General features: G+C 40.6%; 3 protein-coding genes and 1 long non-coding RNA gene across 4 annotated transcripts in view; 3 read left to right on the top strand and 1 right to left on the bottom strand.

Moving 5' to 3' along the window:
• The window catches only part of LOC147156998 (uncharacterized), a 99498-nt gene that overhangs the window by 54751 nt on the left and 31636 nt on the right, over positions 1-13111 (bottom strand). The window contains exon 4 of the long non-coding RNA XR_015091879.1: positions 12686-12758. This is a non-coding gene — a long non-coding RNA (uncharacterized LOC147156998). The remainder of the gene's footprint in view (positions 1-12685; positions 12759-13111) is intronic.
• gdf2 (growth differentiation factor 2) lies at positions 32-4830 on the top strand. Its single transcript, XM_086065351.1, has 2 exons — positions 32-473; positions 2079-4830. The coding sequence occupies exons 1-2, from the start codon at positions 116-118 to the stop codon at positions 2975-2977; spliced, it is 1257 nt and encodes a 418-aa protein (XP_085921477.1). The 5' UTR covers positions 32-115; the 3' UTR covers positions 2978-4830.
• Positions 6837-11075, top strand: rbp3 (retinol binding protein 3). Its single transcript, XM_086065349.1, has 4 exons — positions 6837-8136; positions 8214-8404; positions 10073-10215; positions 10461-11075. The coding sequence occupies exons 1-4, from the start codon at positions 6943-6945 to the stop codon at positions 10784-10786; spliced, it is 1854 nt and encodes a 617-aa protein (XP_085921475.1). The 5' UTR covers positions 6837-6942; the 3' UTR covers positions 10787-11075.
• Positions 11178-13111, top strand: part of antxr1c (ANTXR cell adhesion molecule 1c) — a 28042-nt gene continuing 26108 nt past the window's right edge. Inside the window, exon 1 of the mRNA XM_086065350.1 lies at positions 11178-11767. Coding sequence (XP_085921476.1) covers positions 11601-11767 — 167 coding nt within the window. The 5' untranslated portion in view covers positions 11178-11600. The remainder of the gene's footprint in view (positions 11768-13111) is intronic.

Genomic DNA, 13111 nt, shown 5'->3' with positions numbered 1-13111 from the left:
TGTGTTTACTCTTGGGAGCATGGGAGTGGACATCACTGCTATGGTCCTTTCACTGAGGATCTGCTTTGTCCAACCTTGCCATCACAAAAGCTAGCAAGTTGTTTGTTTGGAAAAAATGCACAACTCCAGGAGATTCTTGTTCCAGGTGTGTTTGAGTCTGGTGCTTTCCACAGGCTGGTGCACCTGCAAGCCGCTCGGCAACGACATCTACAACGACGGTGACCTTGAGGGATTTTACTCCCGGCACGCCACACAGGAGGATCTCCTAGAAGAGGAAGACGTGGACTCAAGGATGGCGAATCTTCTTGGAACCATCAAAGAGGACTTCCTGAGGAAACTCAATCTCTCCGATGTACCTCAGGCGCACGGGAAAATTGACCCGCCTCAGTTCATGATGGAGCTCTATAACAAGTACGCATCAGACAGCACGGCCATCCCTCAGTATGATGTTATTCGCAGCTTCAGTGTCCAAGGTACGTTGGGAAAGTGTCAAACTCAAAGTGTTGTTAAAAACCTTAGGTGGGTTTCGGAGCCAAACGAATCATGCAAATTGGAAGATGTGAAATACAATGAATATAAAATGTCTACACACCCTGCCCTGTTCAAATGCCAGGCTTTTGTGATGGACTAAGATAAATCATTTCAAAACTTTTTCCACCGTTCTGACTTATCTCCTGTTCCAGTTAAATTGGAGGGTTGCATAAAGAACACTGACTTGTTATTAAAATGAGTTAGACATCTATTGATTGATTACAGTTGGACAAATTGTAATATGGTTTCACTTCCTTGTCTAGTCAATCAATCACTGATTAATTTCAAAACTGATAGTACATCATCATCATATTGACAAGAAGAGAATGTTATCTTAAATGTTGACTTTTTGCCTTTCAACTACAGTGGTAGTTTGTATTAATACATTTCAATTTAAATGTAAAATAAAGAGTATTAATCAAATTTGGTTTCTACCCAAGAGTTTATGTATTTTCAAATAGATATGTATAAACAGAAATAACATTGCATTTGTTTATTATCTTTCACTAATATGAAATGCCAGTTTGCTAGCATGTACAGTACAGTACAGCAGTCGTTTGTATTAATAAATGTCAATTTAAATATAAAATATACATTATTTATCAAATTTGCTTTCTACCCATGAATTCATAGATTTATTTTAAAACAGTTATGTATAAACAGAAATAATATTACATTTGTTTGTTTATTATTTTCCCCTCATATGTAGCATGCTAGCTTGCTAGCATGTACAGTAGCCTACAGTACAGTAGTAGTAAATTGTATTTATAAATGTCAATTAATATTGTGAAATGTACAGCATTTATCAAATTTGGCTTCTACCAAATAATTCATAGATGTATTTTAGAAGTTATGTGAAAACAGAAATAATATTGCATTCTTTCATTTATTATTTTTCCCTAATATGTAGCAATACCATGCTAGTTTGCTAGCATGTACAGAACAGTACAGCAGCCGTTTGTATTAATAAATGTCTATTTATATATAAAATATATAGTAATTATCAAATTTGGTTTCTAATCCATGAATTCATAGATGTATTTTAGAACAGTTATGCATAAACAGAAATAATATTACATTTGTTTGTTTATTATTTTTCCCTAATATGTAGCATGCTAGTTTGTTAGCATGCACAGTAGCCTACAGTACAGTAGTAGTAAATTGTATTAATAAATGTCAATTTAAATATGAAATATACAGCATTTATCAAATTTGGTTTCTATCCAAGAATTGACAGATATATTTTAGAAGAGTTATGTAAAAACAAAAATAATAAAGCATTATTTTATTTTATTTTTTTACTAATATGTAGCATGCTAGTTTTCTAGCTAAATGTAGCTGGATGTACAGTGGTGTTTAAAAACCTCTGCGTATTTCTTTCAGTGTCATTCATCTTTTCTCAATGAATGAATTGGAAAATGCAGTATACTTGAACTTCTAAAGTTCTAAAATAGTCAGTGTTGTGCATTGCCATAACCGTTTATCTCCATGCAACAACCAGCCATGTTTAGCATGACTCTTCTGATCTGTCCATAACTCTCTTCCAGATATCACACATTCTGTGACAAACGGGCCAAAGTCAAGACACAGGCTGCTGTTCAACATCAGCATACCCAGCCATGAAAAGGTCATCACCGCTGAATTACAACTCTTCTTCCTCAAGCACACCAGGTCAAGGGTGACCTCCCACAGTTTCACCGCCTCTGTCAATGTCTACAAAACGGATTACGATGGTTCGAAATCCATCTCGCAGCTTCTGGCTTGCAAAGAGTTGACAGGTTCTCAGAACATGTGGGTGACGTTGGATGTCACCTCAGCTGTACAAAGCGGAGTGGTGTCAGGCAATGGAATAACTGGATTTGATGTTGTGGTAGACGGAAACGACTGTGAGGATGATAATGGCGGTTTGAGCTTGAGTCTTTCAGTGGGCGATAACACCTCAGCAGCTTTGATCGTCTTCTCAGACGACGTTGGCAGCAGGAGACGGGAGGCAAAGAAAGAACTCAGCGAGATGATCCTCCATGAAGAAGAAACCATCTTCCACCAGGAGTCCAACTGGAACAGAGACGATCATCTGGCCAACCAGATTCCCGGTGCTCAGTATCGTCGCAAAAGGAGAAAGGCGGAGCAGGAATACTGCAGGCGCACGTCACTCAAGGTCAACTTCAGGGACATCGGCTGGGACAGCTGGATCGTGGCACCTCCGGAATACGACGCGTTTGAATGTCGGGGGTTGTGCTACTACCCACTGACAGACGAATCCACCCCGTCCAAGCACGCCCTCATCCAGACGCTGATGAACATCCGGAACCCCAAGAAGGCCAACATGGCGTGTTGCGTCCCCATCAAACTTGACCCCATCACTGTCATGTATCAGGAGAACGGACTGGTCACGATCAGATACTTGTATGAGGAGATGAAGGTGGCAGAGTGTGGATGCAGGTAGTCAGAAAGAACACAACTATTACATATGCTATTGTTATTATTAAAACCGTATTTATAGTGCCCTGGTATTTTATGAGTAAATGTAAATCTGTACATTTGTATTTTCAATATATAGTTTCCTACTACGGTATAATAATAGACAGAATATGTTCAGTAGTCAACAGATCATTGCCACTTAGGACTGGACAATTAATAGTTACTGTACATAGTCCTGTATAGTGCATAATATTAGGAAATTATCAGAAATGATTCTGGATATTTTACATTTTATGATTAAAAGTAGGGATATGATGATATCCAAACATCACAATATGATAATTATAACGATATTGTAGGGAGGTTGGCGATAAAAAAAAAAAAAGGTCACCGTATTGTAAAAAAAAAAAGAGAGCTCATACTAAAAAAACAGTATTGTGCTTTGTACATAACATCAATGCATATAAACAACCTACAGTCTCTAACAACACTTAATATTGAGGCACTTACTTGCTACTGCACGCACACATTGAGTTCCTCCACATATTGACTCGGTTCACAAGCATATTACGTTCCCCTTCGTCTGACGATTAGCGTGGATTTTAAACATAGAAGGGCCAAAACATGCCTTGTGAAAATTAAACTGCACACCAAAAAAAAGCCACCAGAGGGTGGTAAAACTGCACAAATGGAAATCAACCTGACTTTTTCTTAACGTATGTGCTGCTTTTAATGTGACATGACAACGACGATATTGTGGCATTTTTAATATCGCGATATCACGATATTGACATTACATCCCTAATTAAAAGTGACATAATACATAAATACTGTGCAAAATAATAACTTTAAAAATACTGTTTAATTCTGACACCCCTCTAACATAAAAAAGGTATTTAGGATTGGGTTAAGATTGAGAGCTTCTATTGTATCAATTATCATCAATCTTGGACTGTCCAAGCATTAAATAAATCAAAACATTGCAAAATTAAATTATGTACCACGGTGTATTAATTAAAACAATTGAGATGACAGTATCTTTTTTCAATTTTGTTGTCATCTTTAGTCTGCTAAAAATAGTCATTACTGGCCATAATGTTTGGATAATACAGTATATCATGTATCAGGAACATACCCCTAATGACTTAGTGGAATGTAGTGCAAATGTGAACCACCACACACCACACCAGATGATAACAAGTGAAATGCTGACCAATCCATGGACTGGTCACCAGAAATTTTGAAACTATGAGGATGTGGTAGATTGAAAGTTGGTTGGAATACTACAGCTGTTTCAGAAGGGAGATTATTGGTTCACAAAGCCAAATTTCATGTACTTGTGTGAGCAATTATTAACTTTACAATTTCACAACTGCCCTTTGATTGTGTGGCTACCAGTCAAGAATGTAGCCCAACTTTCACCTTAAGTCGTCTGGGACAGGCTCCAGCCCATTGGTAGTGTAGTAGTTCACATAGCCAACTTTCATGTCATTGTTAGGACACAGATGAACTCATTCACTGCCAATCCAGTAAAAAAAGGATCGTTGACGTCTATAGTCGTCATTGGCAACGAATGAGTCCAATCTGAGAACTGCCTTAAGATTGTGTGGTTAATAGTCCAAGGAATTGATCCCTCACGAACTGCACAAAATCAGTGAACCACTACAAACGAGGAGGACTCCTGATGTGGGTCGAAGGCGGACTTCACCCTGGGTTTGTTAGTTAATGGCAGGATAACTGGTAATGAGTAGAAAATGATCCTATGTCATGCAGCATTGTGAACCACTACATTGCCAGCTCAGCCCCCCCCCCCCCCCCCCAAAAAACCTTAACATTTACAGGACTGATGTGAATATGTGAGCCATCACATAGGTCAAACTGAAAACATAATAATCAACTCTTGTTTATCAAGTTAAATCTCTCAGGAGGCTAAAAAGCTTAATAGATTAACGACCGACCGTGACGGCTGGCATTCTGTACCAATTGAGACGTTAATTAACTAAAAAGATTATCCCAGCTCTAAGAGCAGCCTTGCGAGTAAAGAATATGTGTGCATACTTATCCCTGAATATTTTAGGGGCCCTGCAAGTTTGAGCAAATGCGCATAATTAATATACATTTTGGTCTCATCTCATTTGTGTGTTTTGTTATTTAGTATACAATGTACAATCAGGCAAGGTAGAATAGAATAGCTTTTTTATACTTGTGTGTTATGAAAGTCTAAGTGATATCGAAAGTTAGGGCATTAAGATTAGTAACTTTTGGATAAAGACTGTTGCTTGCATAAGCCAGACGTGTTTGGATCCAGATCTAAGAGTTCCTCAGCTGAACCCAAACTAGCTTCTCCAGTTCTGTCAACTAAGCTAACAAGCTCAAAACAGAGCAAGTTAACTTTGTTCTGGGTTTCTACCATGAAGGAACAGCTATTCCGTGTGTCTACAAACACTCAGCTGTGAAGTGACCCAGACGTGACCACTTAACTGTACCAAAGTACACTGCTGCCGTGAGCTCTCGTAATACGCTAATATGTAAGTATGCTCGGGATTTTGAGCATATTTGAGTGCTTAAGCACGCGCGTCTGTGGGAATGTTTGTCCATTTATCAGCAGGAATGCTGCCATTGTCAGTTGATTGCTGTTCTAACTCACCCCAAAGATGTTTTCATATCAACTGCCTATTAATTAAAGACCTTGGAGCAGAAATTTGTTTTCCTTATTACAATAAATAATGTCTTGGTTAAATCAGTTATTAAGATTAATTGGGAATTAAATGATCCAATTAAGCCCCTGCTTGATTGAAGTCAAGTGTCTTGATGTTTGGTCCCCAATTAAAAGAAATTAAACACAATCCCTGTATTTGCTTGTGTGGAGATCTAAAAATTACATCAGATCGTGAAAACTTGGATGCATACATCATGTTTTTTAACGTTTTTTAAAATGTATTTTTGTTTTTAAACTCCTCTCCCTATAAACTATTGGGGGGGGGGGCGTTGACACATAGAAATTAGTTGTAGTATTTTTTTAAAGTTTGTATATTTTTTTAAATAATAATAATAATAATAATACAAAAATAATTGGGGGAGAAAGATAAGTTACCAGTATATATTTTTATGATTAGTTTTGTTGTTGTTGTTGTTTTTTAGGTAAGTGTGTTTTTAGGTAAGTTTTTTAAAAGATAGTTTTGTGGATAACAGTCATATTTCAAGTTGTTCATTTTAGCAGTGTTGTGTATTATCTGATTATTATTATTTTTTAGATTAATTTTATAGTCGAGAGGTATATTTTTAAGGAAGTGTCATTTTTGAGATATATTATAACAAATGAAAACAATATTTTCAATAAGTTAGCATTTTTAAGAAAGTCTTACACTTTTTCCCCAAATGTAACTGAAAAAAAACATTATTTTTTTCAAGAAAAACATTTTTAAGATATTTTATTTTAGCATTTGTCACTGATACAATGTGCAGAAATAAGTATTCTGTTTTGATGTGTTCTGTTGTACTTTTGACCAGCAGAGGGGGACACAGCACACACAAAAACACAAGCATGGCGCCTCATACTAGTTGTTAAATATACACTGTACTGATAATGAAACTATAAAGATTAGAACGTCTCATCATTTCTGATGAAAGCCATTCCAGAAATGTTTATGTTAATAATTTTCTTTAATAAGTTTTTTTCCAGTTTTTTTAAATAACTCAACTCAAATGACACTGCTAATTTGGCATACTGTAGCTGCTCAAAATACCTTGTTTAAATTTACATACAGAGTCTTTAGAAATGCTTCCCGGTTTCTACGCCCACTTGGCGAGCTTGTTATTGCCTTACAGGAGGTATAATACGATTAGAGGTTTATTATGGGGTAAATCCTCTTATGAGTGTGTTAACAGAAATCGTGCAGCCATAACAGAGGCATTTGCCAACGAACCTTTTCGCAGGTTGAGGTCCGTTCATCAGCTCCACTCATCTTTGGTGTGGCGAAGCCGGCAAAAATGGCAAAGGCGCTATTTGTGGTGGCGTTTCTTTTAGTTTTTGAAAATGTTGCAGTCACCCATGCAGCGTTTCCTCCAAGCCTTATCGTCGACATGGTAAAAATCGTCCTAGACAATTATTGCTCGCCAGAGAAACTGTCAGGGCTGAAGGAGGCCATCGCAGCAGCCAGCAGCAATACGGAGGTCCTCAATATTCCAGATGGTGAGTCTTTGTCTCGAGTCCTTAGCGCTGGGCTCCAGACCACAATCAGTGACCCACGTTTGAAGGTCTCCTTTGAGCCAGACTTCGTCCCTGTAGTTGCCCCGCAAATGCCGGCCCTGCCCCCTGAGCAACTCGTCGCTATGCTCCAGCACGCCATTAAGTTGGACATATTGGAGGGCAACATCGGGTACATGAGAATCGATCACATCATTGGGGAGGCGGCTGCTGACAAGATCGGCCAGATGCTGGTAGACTTAGTCTGGAACAAAGTTCTCCCTACTTCAGCTCTAATCTTTGATTTGCGCCACACCGTCAGCGGGGATATCACGGGACTCTCCTATATTGTCTCGTACTTCACCGCCGCCGAGTCTGTGATTCACATCGACAGCGTGTATGACCGTCCTTCAAATACAACCACTAAACTGATGTCTATGCCCACGCTGTTGGGTGAGAGATACGACACAACCAAACCTCTCATCATCCTCACAAGCAAGAACACCAAAGGCACTGCGGAAGATATCGCGTACTGCCTCCAGAATCTGAAAAGGGCCACCGTTGTTGGAGAGAAGACCGCCGGGGGCTCGGTCAAAGTAAATCAATTCAAAGTGGGCGACACGGACTTCTATGTGACTTTGCCCACCGCAAAGTCCATCAACCCCATCACCGGTTCAACCTGGGAGCAAACAGGCGTCACCCCTGATGTTATAGTCAACGCAGAAGATGCCCTCGCTACCGCCATCAAGATAGCTGAACTCCGCCTCCAAGTGCCTGCCATCATTAAAGGCTCGGCAGCCCTGATTGCCGACAACTACGCCTTTGAGGAGACAGGTGCCGATGTTGCATCAAAGCTTAAAGGGCTCCTTGAGAATGGCGATTACAGCATGGTTGTCTCAAAAAGCGTCCTTGAAGAGAAATTGTCTGCAGACCTGAAGAGCCTATCTGGAGACAAGAACCTGAAGACCACCAGCAACATTCCAGTCCTGCCACCCATTGTAAGACCCCAGAGCACTGACTGACCATTGTTGTCATTTTCCTTATCTTTGAAAGTCTTGCTTGTCTGTCTCCTCAGAATTATACTCTAGAGATGTACATTGAACTCATCAAAGTCTCCTTCCACACGGAAATTTTCGAGAACAACATCAGCTACCTCCGTTTTGACATGTTTGGAGAATTCGAAGAGGTCAAGACCATTGCCCAGATTATTGTGGAGCACGTTTGGAGCAAAGTTGTCAACACTGACGCAATGATCATTGACCTCAGGTGGGTAATTTTTTGCCAACCCTTAATATTTGTTCAAAATGTCTACAATGATAGGGATGGTAAGCTAAAATGGTTGTAGCTATAGATATACAGTATAGAGCAGGGTTCACCAATTCCAGGCCTCGGGGTCCGGAGTCCTGCAGGTTTTAGATTTTTGCGCCTACAAACACACCTGATACTCAAGATCAGGATTGTTATCAGGCATACTGATGAGCTGATTATATGAATCAGGTGTGCTAGTTGGCGGAAACATCTAAAACGTGCAGGAGTCCGGACCTCGAGGACCGGAATTAGGCAATCTCAGTACACCTACCATTCTATTTATGGAGTCGGATCGGCTGTTGATAGTGTTCATTTTGGTGCAGTTGGTAAGGGGTAGATTATCCCTCCAGTTTCATCACTGCTCTATAATTGACTGGTGACCTGTTTTGGGTCTACTCCACCTTTCACTCTAAGTTAGTTGGGGTTAATGTATGACTCAATTTTCACGATCTCCCTGTGACTGACTGATGAAAGTCTAGACTAGTACACCGTTCACCCGATGTCAACTGGGGATAGGCTCCATCCCATTGGTAGTGTCATGGTTCACACAGTCAGGTTAAAGGTTAAAGTTGATTGTCACATCCATCTAAGTGGGGTGAGATTTGTTCTCCGCATATGACCCATCTACTGAGGGAGCGGTGAACAGCAGCAGGGGCCATCATTTGGCAATCTAACCCGCCAATTCCAACCCGGAATGCTGAGTGTCAAGCAGAGAGACACATGGGCCCCATTTTTATAGTCTTTGGTATGACACGGCCGGGGATTGAACCCACGACCACCCAGTCTCAGGGAGGACACTCTACCACTAGTCCACTAAGCTGGTTGCAGTTGGACTATGACTCCACTTTCACAATTGTCCTGTGATTGACTGATGACCAGTCTAGGGTACAGTCTGCTTGGTCTCCCGTCTTCTGGGATAAGCTCAAATCTATTGGTAGTGTCATAGTACACATTGTCACTTTCGTACACTTGGATTGTACTGCTTTTTAATATAGCACTTTTAACTACACCATACAGTGCCCCAAAGCGCTTTACAATGCCTCACATTCACACACCAGTGGTCGGCTGCTACCAAGCAGGGTGCTGCCAGGTCCACTGGGAGCAAATCAGGGTTCAGTGTCTTGCTCATGGGCACTTCGACATGGTTCGAACCCACAACCCCACTCTACCACTGAGCCATGCCACCCACTTGGTAGGGGATGATTTATCACTCCAGTTTTACAACTGCCATCTGACTGACTGGCACCTCGTTCATGGTGTAGTCCACCTTTCTCTCTTAATTATCTATAATTAGCATATGTTCATTGGTAGTGTCATGATTCACGCAGCCAACTTAAATATATAGTGGAACCTCAGTTTTTACGATTAATCTGCTCTAAAAAAGAGGTACAGAGGTTCCACTATAGTTGGATTATGACTCCAAATTGATGGGTGTCATTAACCAGCAGCAATAGGTTCCAAATAGATGGTTAATGTACGGAGAGCAACTAAAGCCTTCAAGATTGGATGCTTAAAACCTCTTGGAAGAATTATTAGGTAAAACCATCTTATCTTATTGTATGGCAGACAACCTGAGATACCCTTTTCCTGAATCATACTTTTCTTATGACCTGTGACTATTTGCAGGAACAACCTCGGTGGGCCTACAACAGCGATCGCCGGTTTCTGCTCTTACTTCTTTGACGCCGACCAGCAGATTGTACTGGACACGCTGACAGACAGACAGTCTGGCACCGCCACAGAACTCCAGACACTGTCTGAACTCACAGGTAATTGGACATGGCATCGGGCCATCGCTTTTTAATGCTGCTCTGTGGTACAGTACTGTTAACCTGGATTCTTGACTCATGTGCAAGGTTTTTACTGAGATCCCTGACACAAGAGTCCTTCCGTGGTTAACCATCTAACCGAATCTCCCAAATTGGATAGGGAATAGTTTAAGACCTGCACAATCTACCGTAACTGCATTCATACTTGGTTACTTCTTAGTGTTAAAAATGTCCTTTTTGATTAGGTCCCAGGTACGGGTCCAAGAAGATTCTGATCATCCTGACCAGTGGAGCAACGGCCGGGGCAGCAGAGGAGTTCGTCTTCATCATGAAGAAGCTTGGCCGTGCTATGATAGTGGGAGAGACCACTTCCGGTGGATCCCACCCGCCCAAGACCTTCCAAGTTGGTGACAGCAACGTCTTTCTCAGCATTCCCACAGTCCACTCTGACTCTACCTTGGCACCAGCCTGGGAGAGAAGCGGCATCGCACCTCACATACCCGTCTCGGCGGCGGCGGCCCTCGAAACAGCTAAGGGCATTTTAAATAAGCACTTGGCCGGTCAGAAGTGAATCGTGTGGCAATTAAAGGTCCGCAAAGAGAGCACGTATTTTAAGAAGAGAATAATATTTTATTTTCACCTACGTAGAACATTTTGACTTTTGACGTCAGTTTTTAATTCATTGTTGATGACAGAATGATCAAAGTCCAATTGTCAAAAACTGGGATTTGTTATTGGATACTTGAAATTGTGAAAGGTAAAAAAAATAATCATCATCTTTGTCCATTCTGCTGGTAAATGTATGTGATGGAAACCTACTTGGGACCAAATAGTAATACTAATAAAAATAATCAAGTTTTTTTTTCTGTGTGTTGTTTTTATATATACGCACACTCTTTTGGAGTGGGAGTAGAGTTCAAGGGTCACACTTCTGCACAGCTCCTAAGGATCATCGCCATTCCTCTTTGCTCGATTCCGTTTGACGTAGGAGGAGCAATGCGGGATGTTGACCCATTTTCTCTCCTCTCCCTCGCTCCCTCGCTCCCTCTCTCTCGTTCTTTCCTCCTCGAGATGAAATATGAAACCCGGTCCATTTGAGTCCAGCTTGTCCCACGGGTTCCCAGATCTTCTAGTGCCAACAACGCTCCGCTTCTTCACCTCCTTTTTTGCCCCACTTTCAACATGTTTTGACTCTCTGACAGGAAACTTTTCCCCCATTTTTAATCGTTTTCGCAAAGGCACCGAGTAGACTTTTTCTTTGTTTCTGCCTTGCATCCCTTTCATTTTAAAGCTGACTGGTGGGATGTGAGGACACTTTGTGTATCAGTGTGTGTTTTTCCAAGCCGCTGAGGAACTACTTTCCCCCCCCCGTAAACAAAGACGAAATGGTGCCAAGATTATTGTGGAGCATGTCTCTTGCTCTGCTTTTGTTTGGATTACTTTTACTCACTTCGTCGTCCGCCAGAGCAGAACCAGAGCTTCAGGATGAAGAGGAGGAAGAGGAAGAGAGTTCTTGTCAAGGCGCTTTTGACCTCTATTTTGTGCTTGACAAGTAAGTTTGGATCCTTTTAGTGAATGCATAAATGCAATTTACTGCTTAATTTGTGCCAGAAATCGGATTTGTAAAAGATGAAGACGACTATGCCATAAATTTTAATGTGCATCGCTGCATCCATGTGCATGGGGTGACGCAGCAGAGGAGGCGGTCTTGCGGTTCGCTGAATCAGCAGAAAGAGGAGCGACTGTTTGGATGATACAGTCATGTTCTCTGTTGCCCAATTTTGAATTCACGCACTCACCCGTTTAAACAAAGACGTATGGAGAAGAGTCTCTGCTTTTAGACCTACTCGCGTATCCCTACTTCTTACTCAGCCATCACTCTGTCATTAGTGCTGTCTGTACTCCCACACTGGAAAAATGTTGTGGTTTAGTGACATCTCGGCACTGGACTTCAGCAGCGTGGAGCAGACTGCCAGTGAAGAAAATTCAATGGTGAAAAAAAACTTGCATTCCTCCATTTGGGGATTTCACGGCTCATAAAAAAAGGCACTTGTAAAGACTCTGTAATTTATAATACAGTAAGTAACGAATGATCGTTGTAAAGTCCACCACAATGGCACTTCCACACGCTTTCAAATTTACGCCTGGACTTATATTCATCTGCGCATCTCTACCTAAGTACCTTATTAATTTCCCATTCTATTAATAAATATCATGTCGATTTCTTCTCCCAACTACTGACATCCAAATGTCATCCATTCATCTGTATCTTTACTATATATCCATTTAGATGCCAATTCACCTTAGATATAAATATCATCTACACACTCCTGTTCAAATCAAACCAAAACTCATTTTGGGGAGATTTGTCATGGTCCATTGAAAATCAATGTTCAACTTTTCAGCTATAATTCCACAAGGTATGTTCAATGCAAACACAACAATTATCATCACCAAAAGAACACCATACCTACAGTGACGCGTGGTGGTGGTAGTGGTCGAATCATGCTTGGGGACTGTTTTTCTTCAGCTGGAACTGGGACCTTAGAGAAAGGAGAGAATTATGAACAGTTCATAATAGCAGTCAGCGTTAGCACAAAACCTTTCGGCAAACTTTATTGAAGGTAGAGGACTCTTAATCAACATAAATTTGAATGTGATGGGTTAATTCTGACCGCAGCCAGTTCCCAGTCATCAGTGGGTGTGCAACATTATCTCAGTTGCTTATTTTTATTTCTTATATATATATATATATATATATATATATATATATATATATATATATATATATATATATATATATATTCTCCTCTTATAAATAGTTTCTTTAATTTAGTTGTACAGGTTGGTAGGGGTGTGTAGACTTTTACTCTCTGTCCATCTATCCACCTATCCA

Source organism: Leptonotus elevatus, chromosome 20 (assembly GCF_054856555.1).
Source record: "Leptonotus elevatus isolate MCC_2025b chromosome 20, RoL_Lele_1.0, whole genome shotgun sequence".
In the NCBI taxonomy this organism is placed as follows: Eukaryota; Metazoa; Chordata; class Actinopteri; order Syngnathiformes; family Syngnathidae; genus Leptonotus; species Leptonotus elevatus.
Note: the sequence above shows the minus strand (reverse complement) of the source record. Positions and strands in the feature narration are given on the sequence as shown.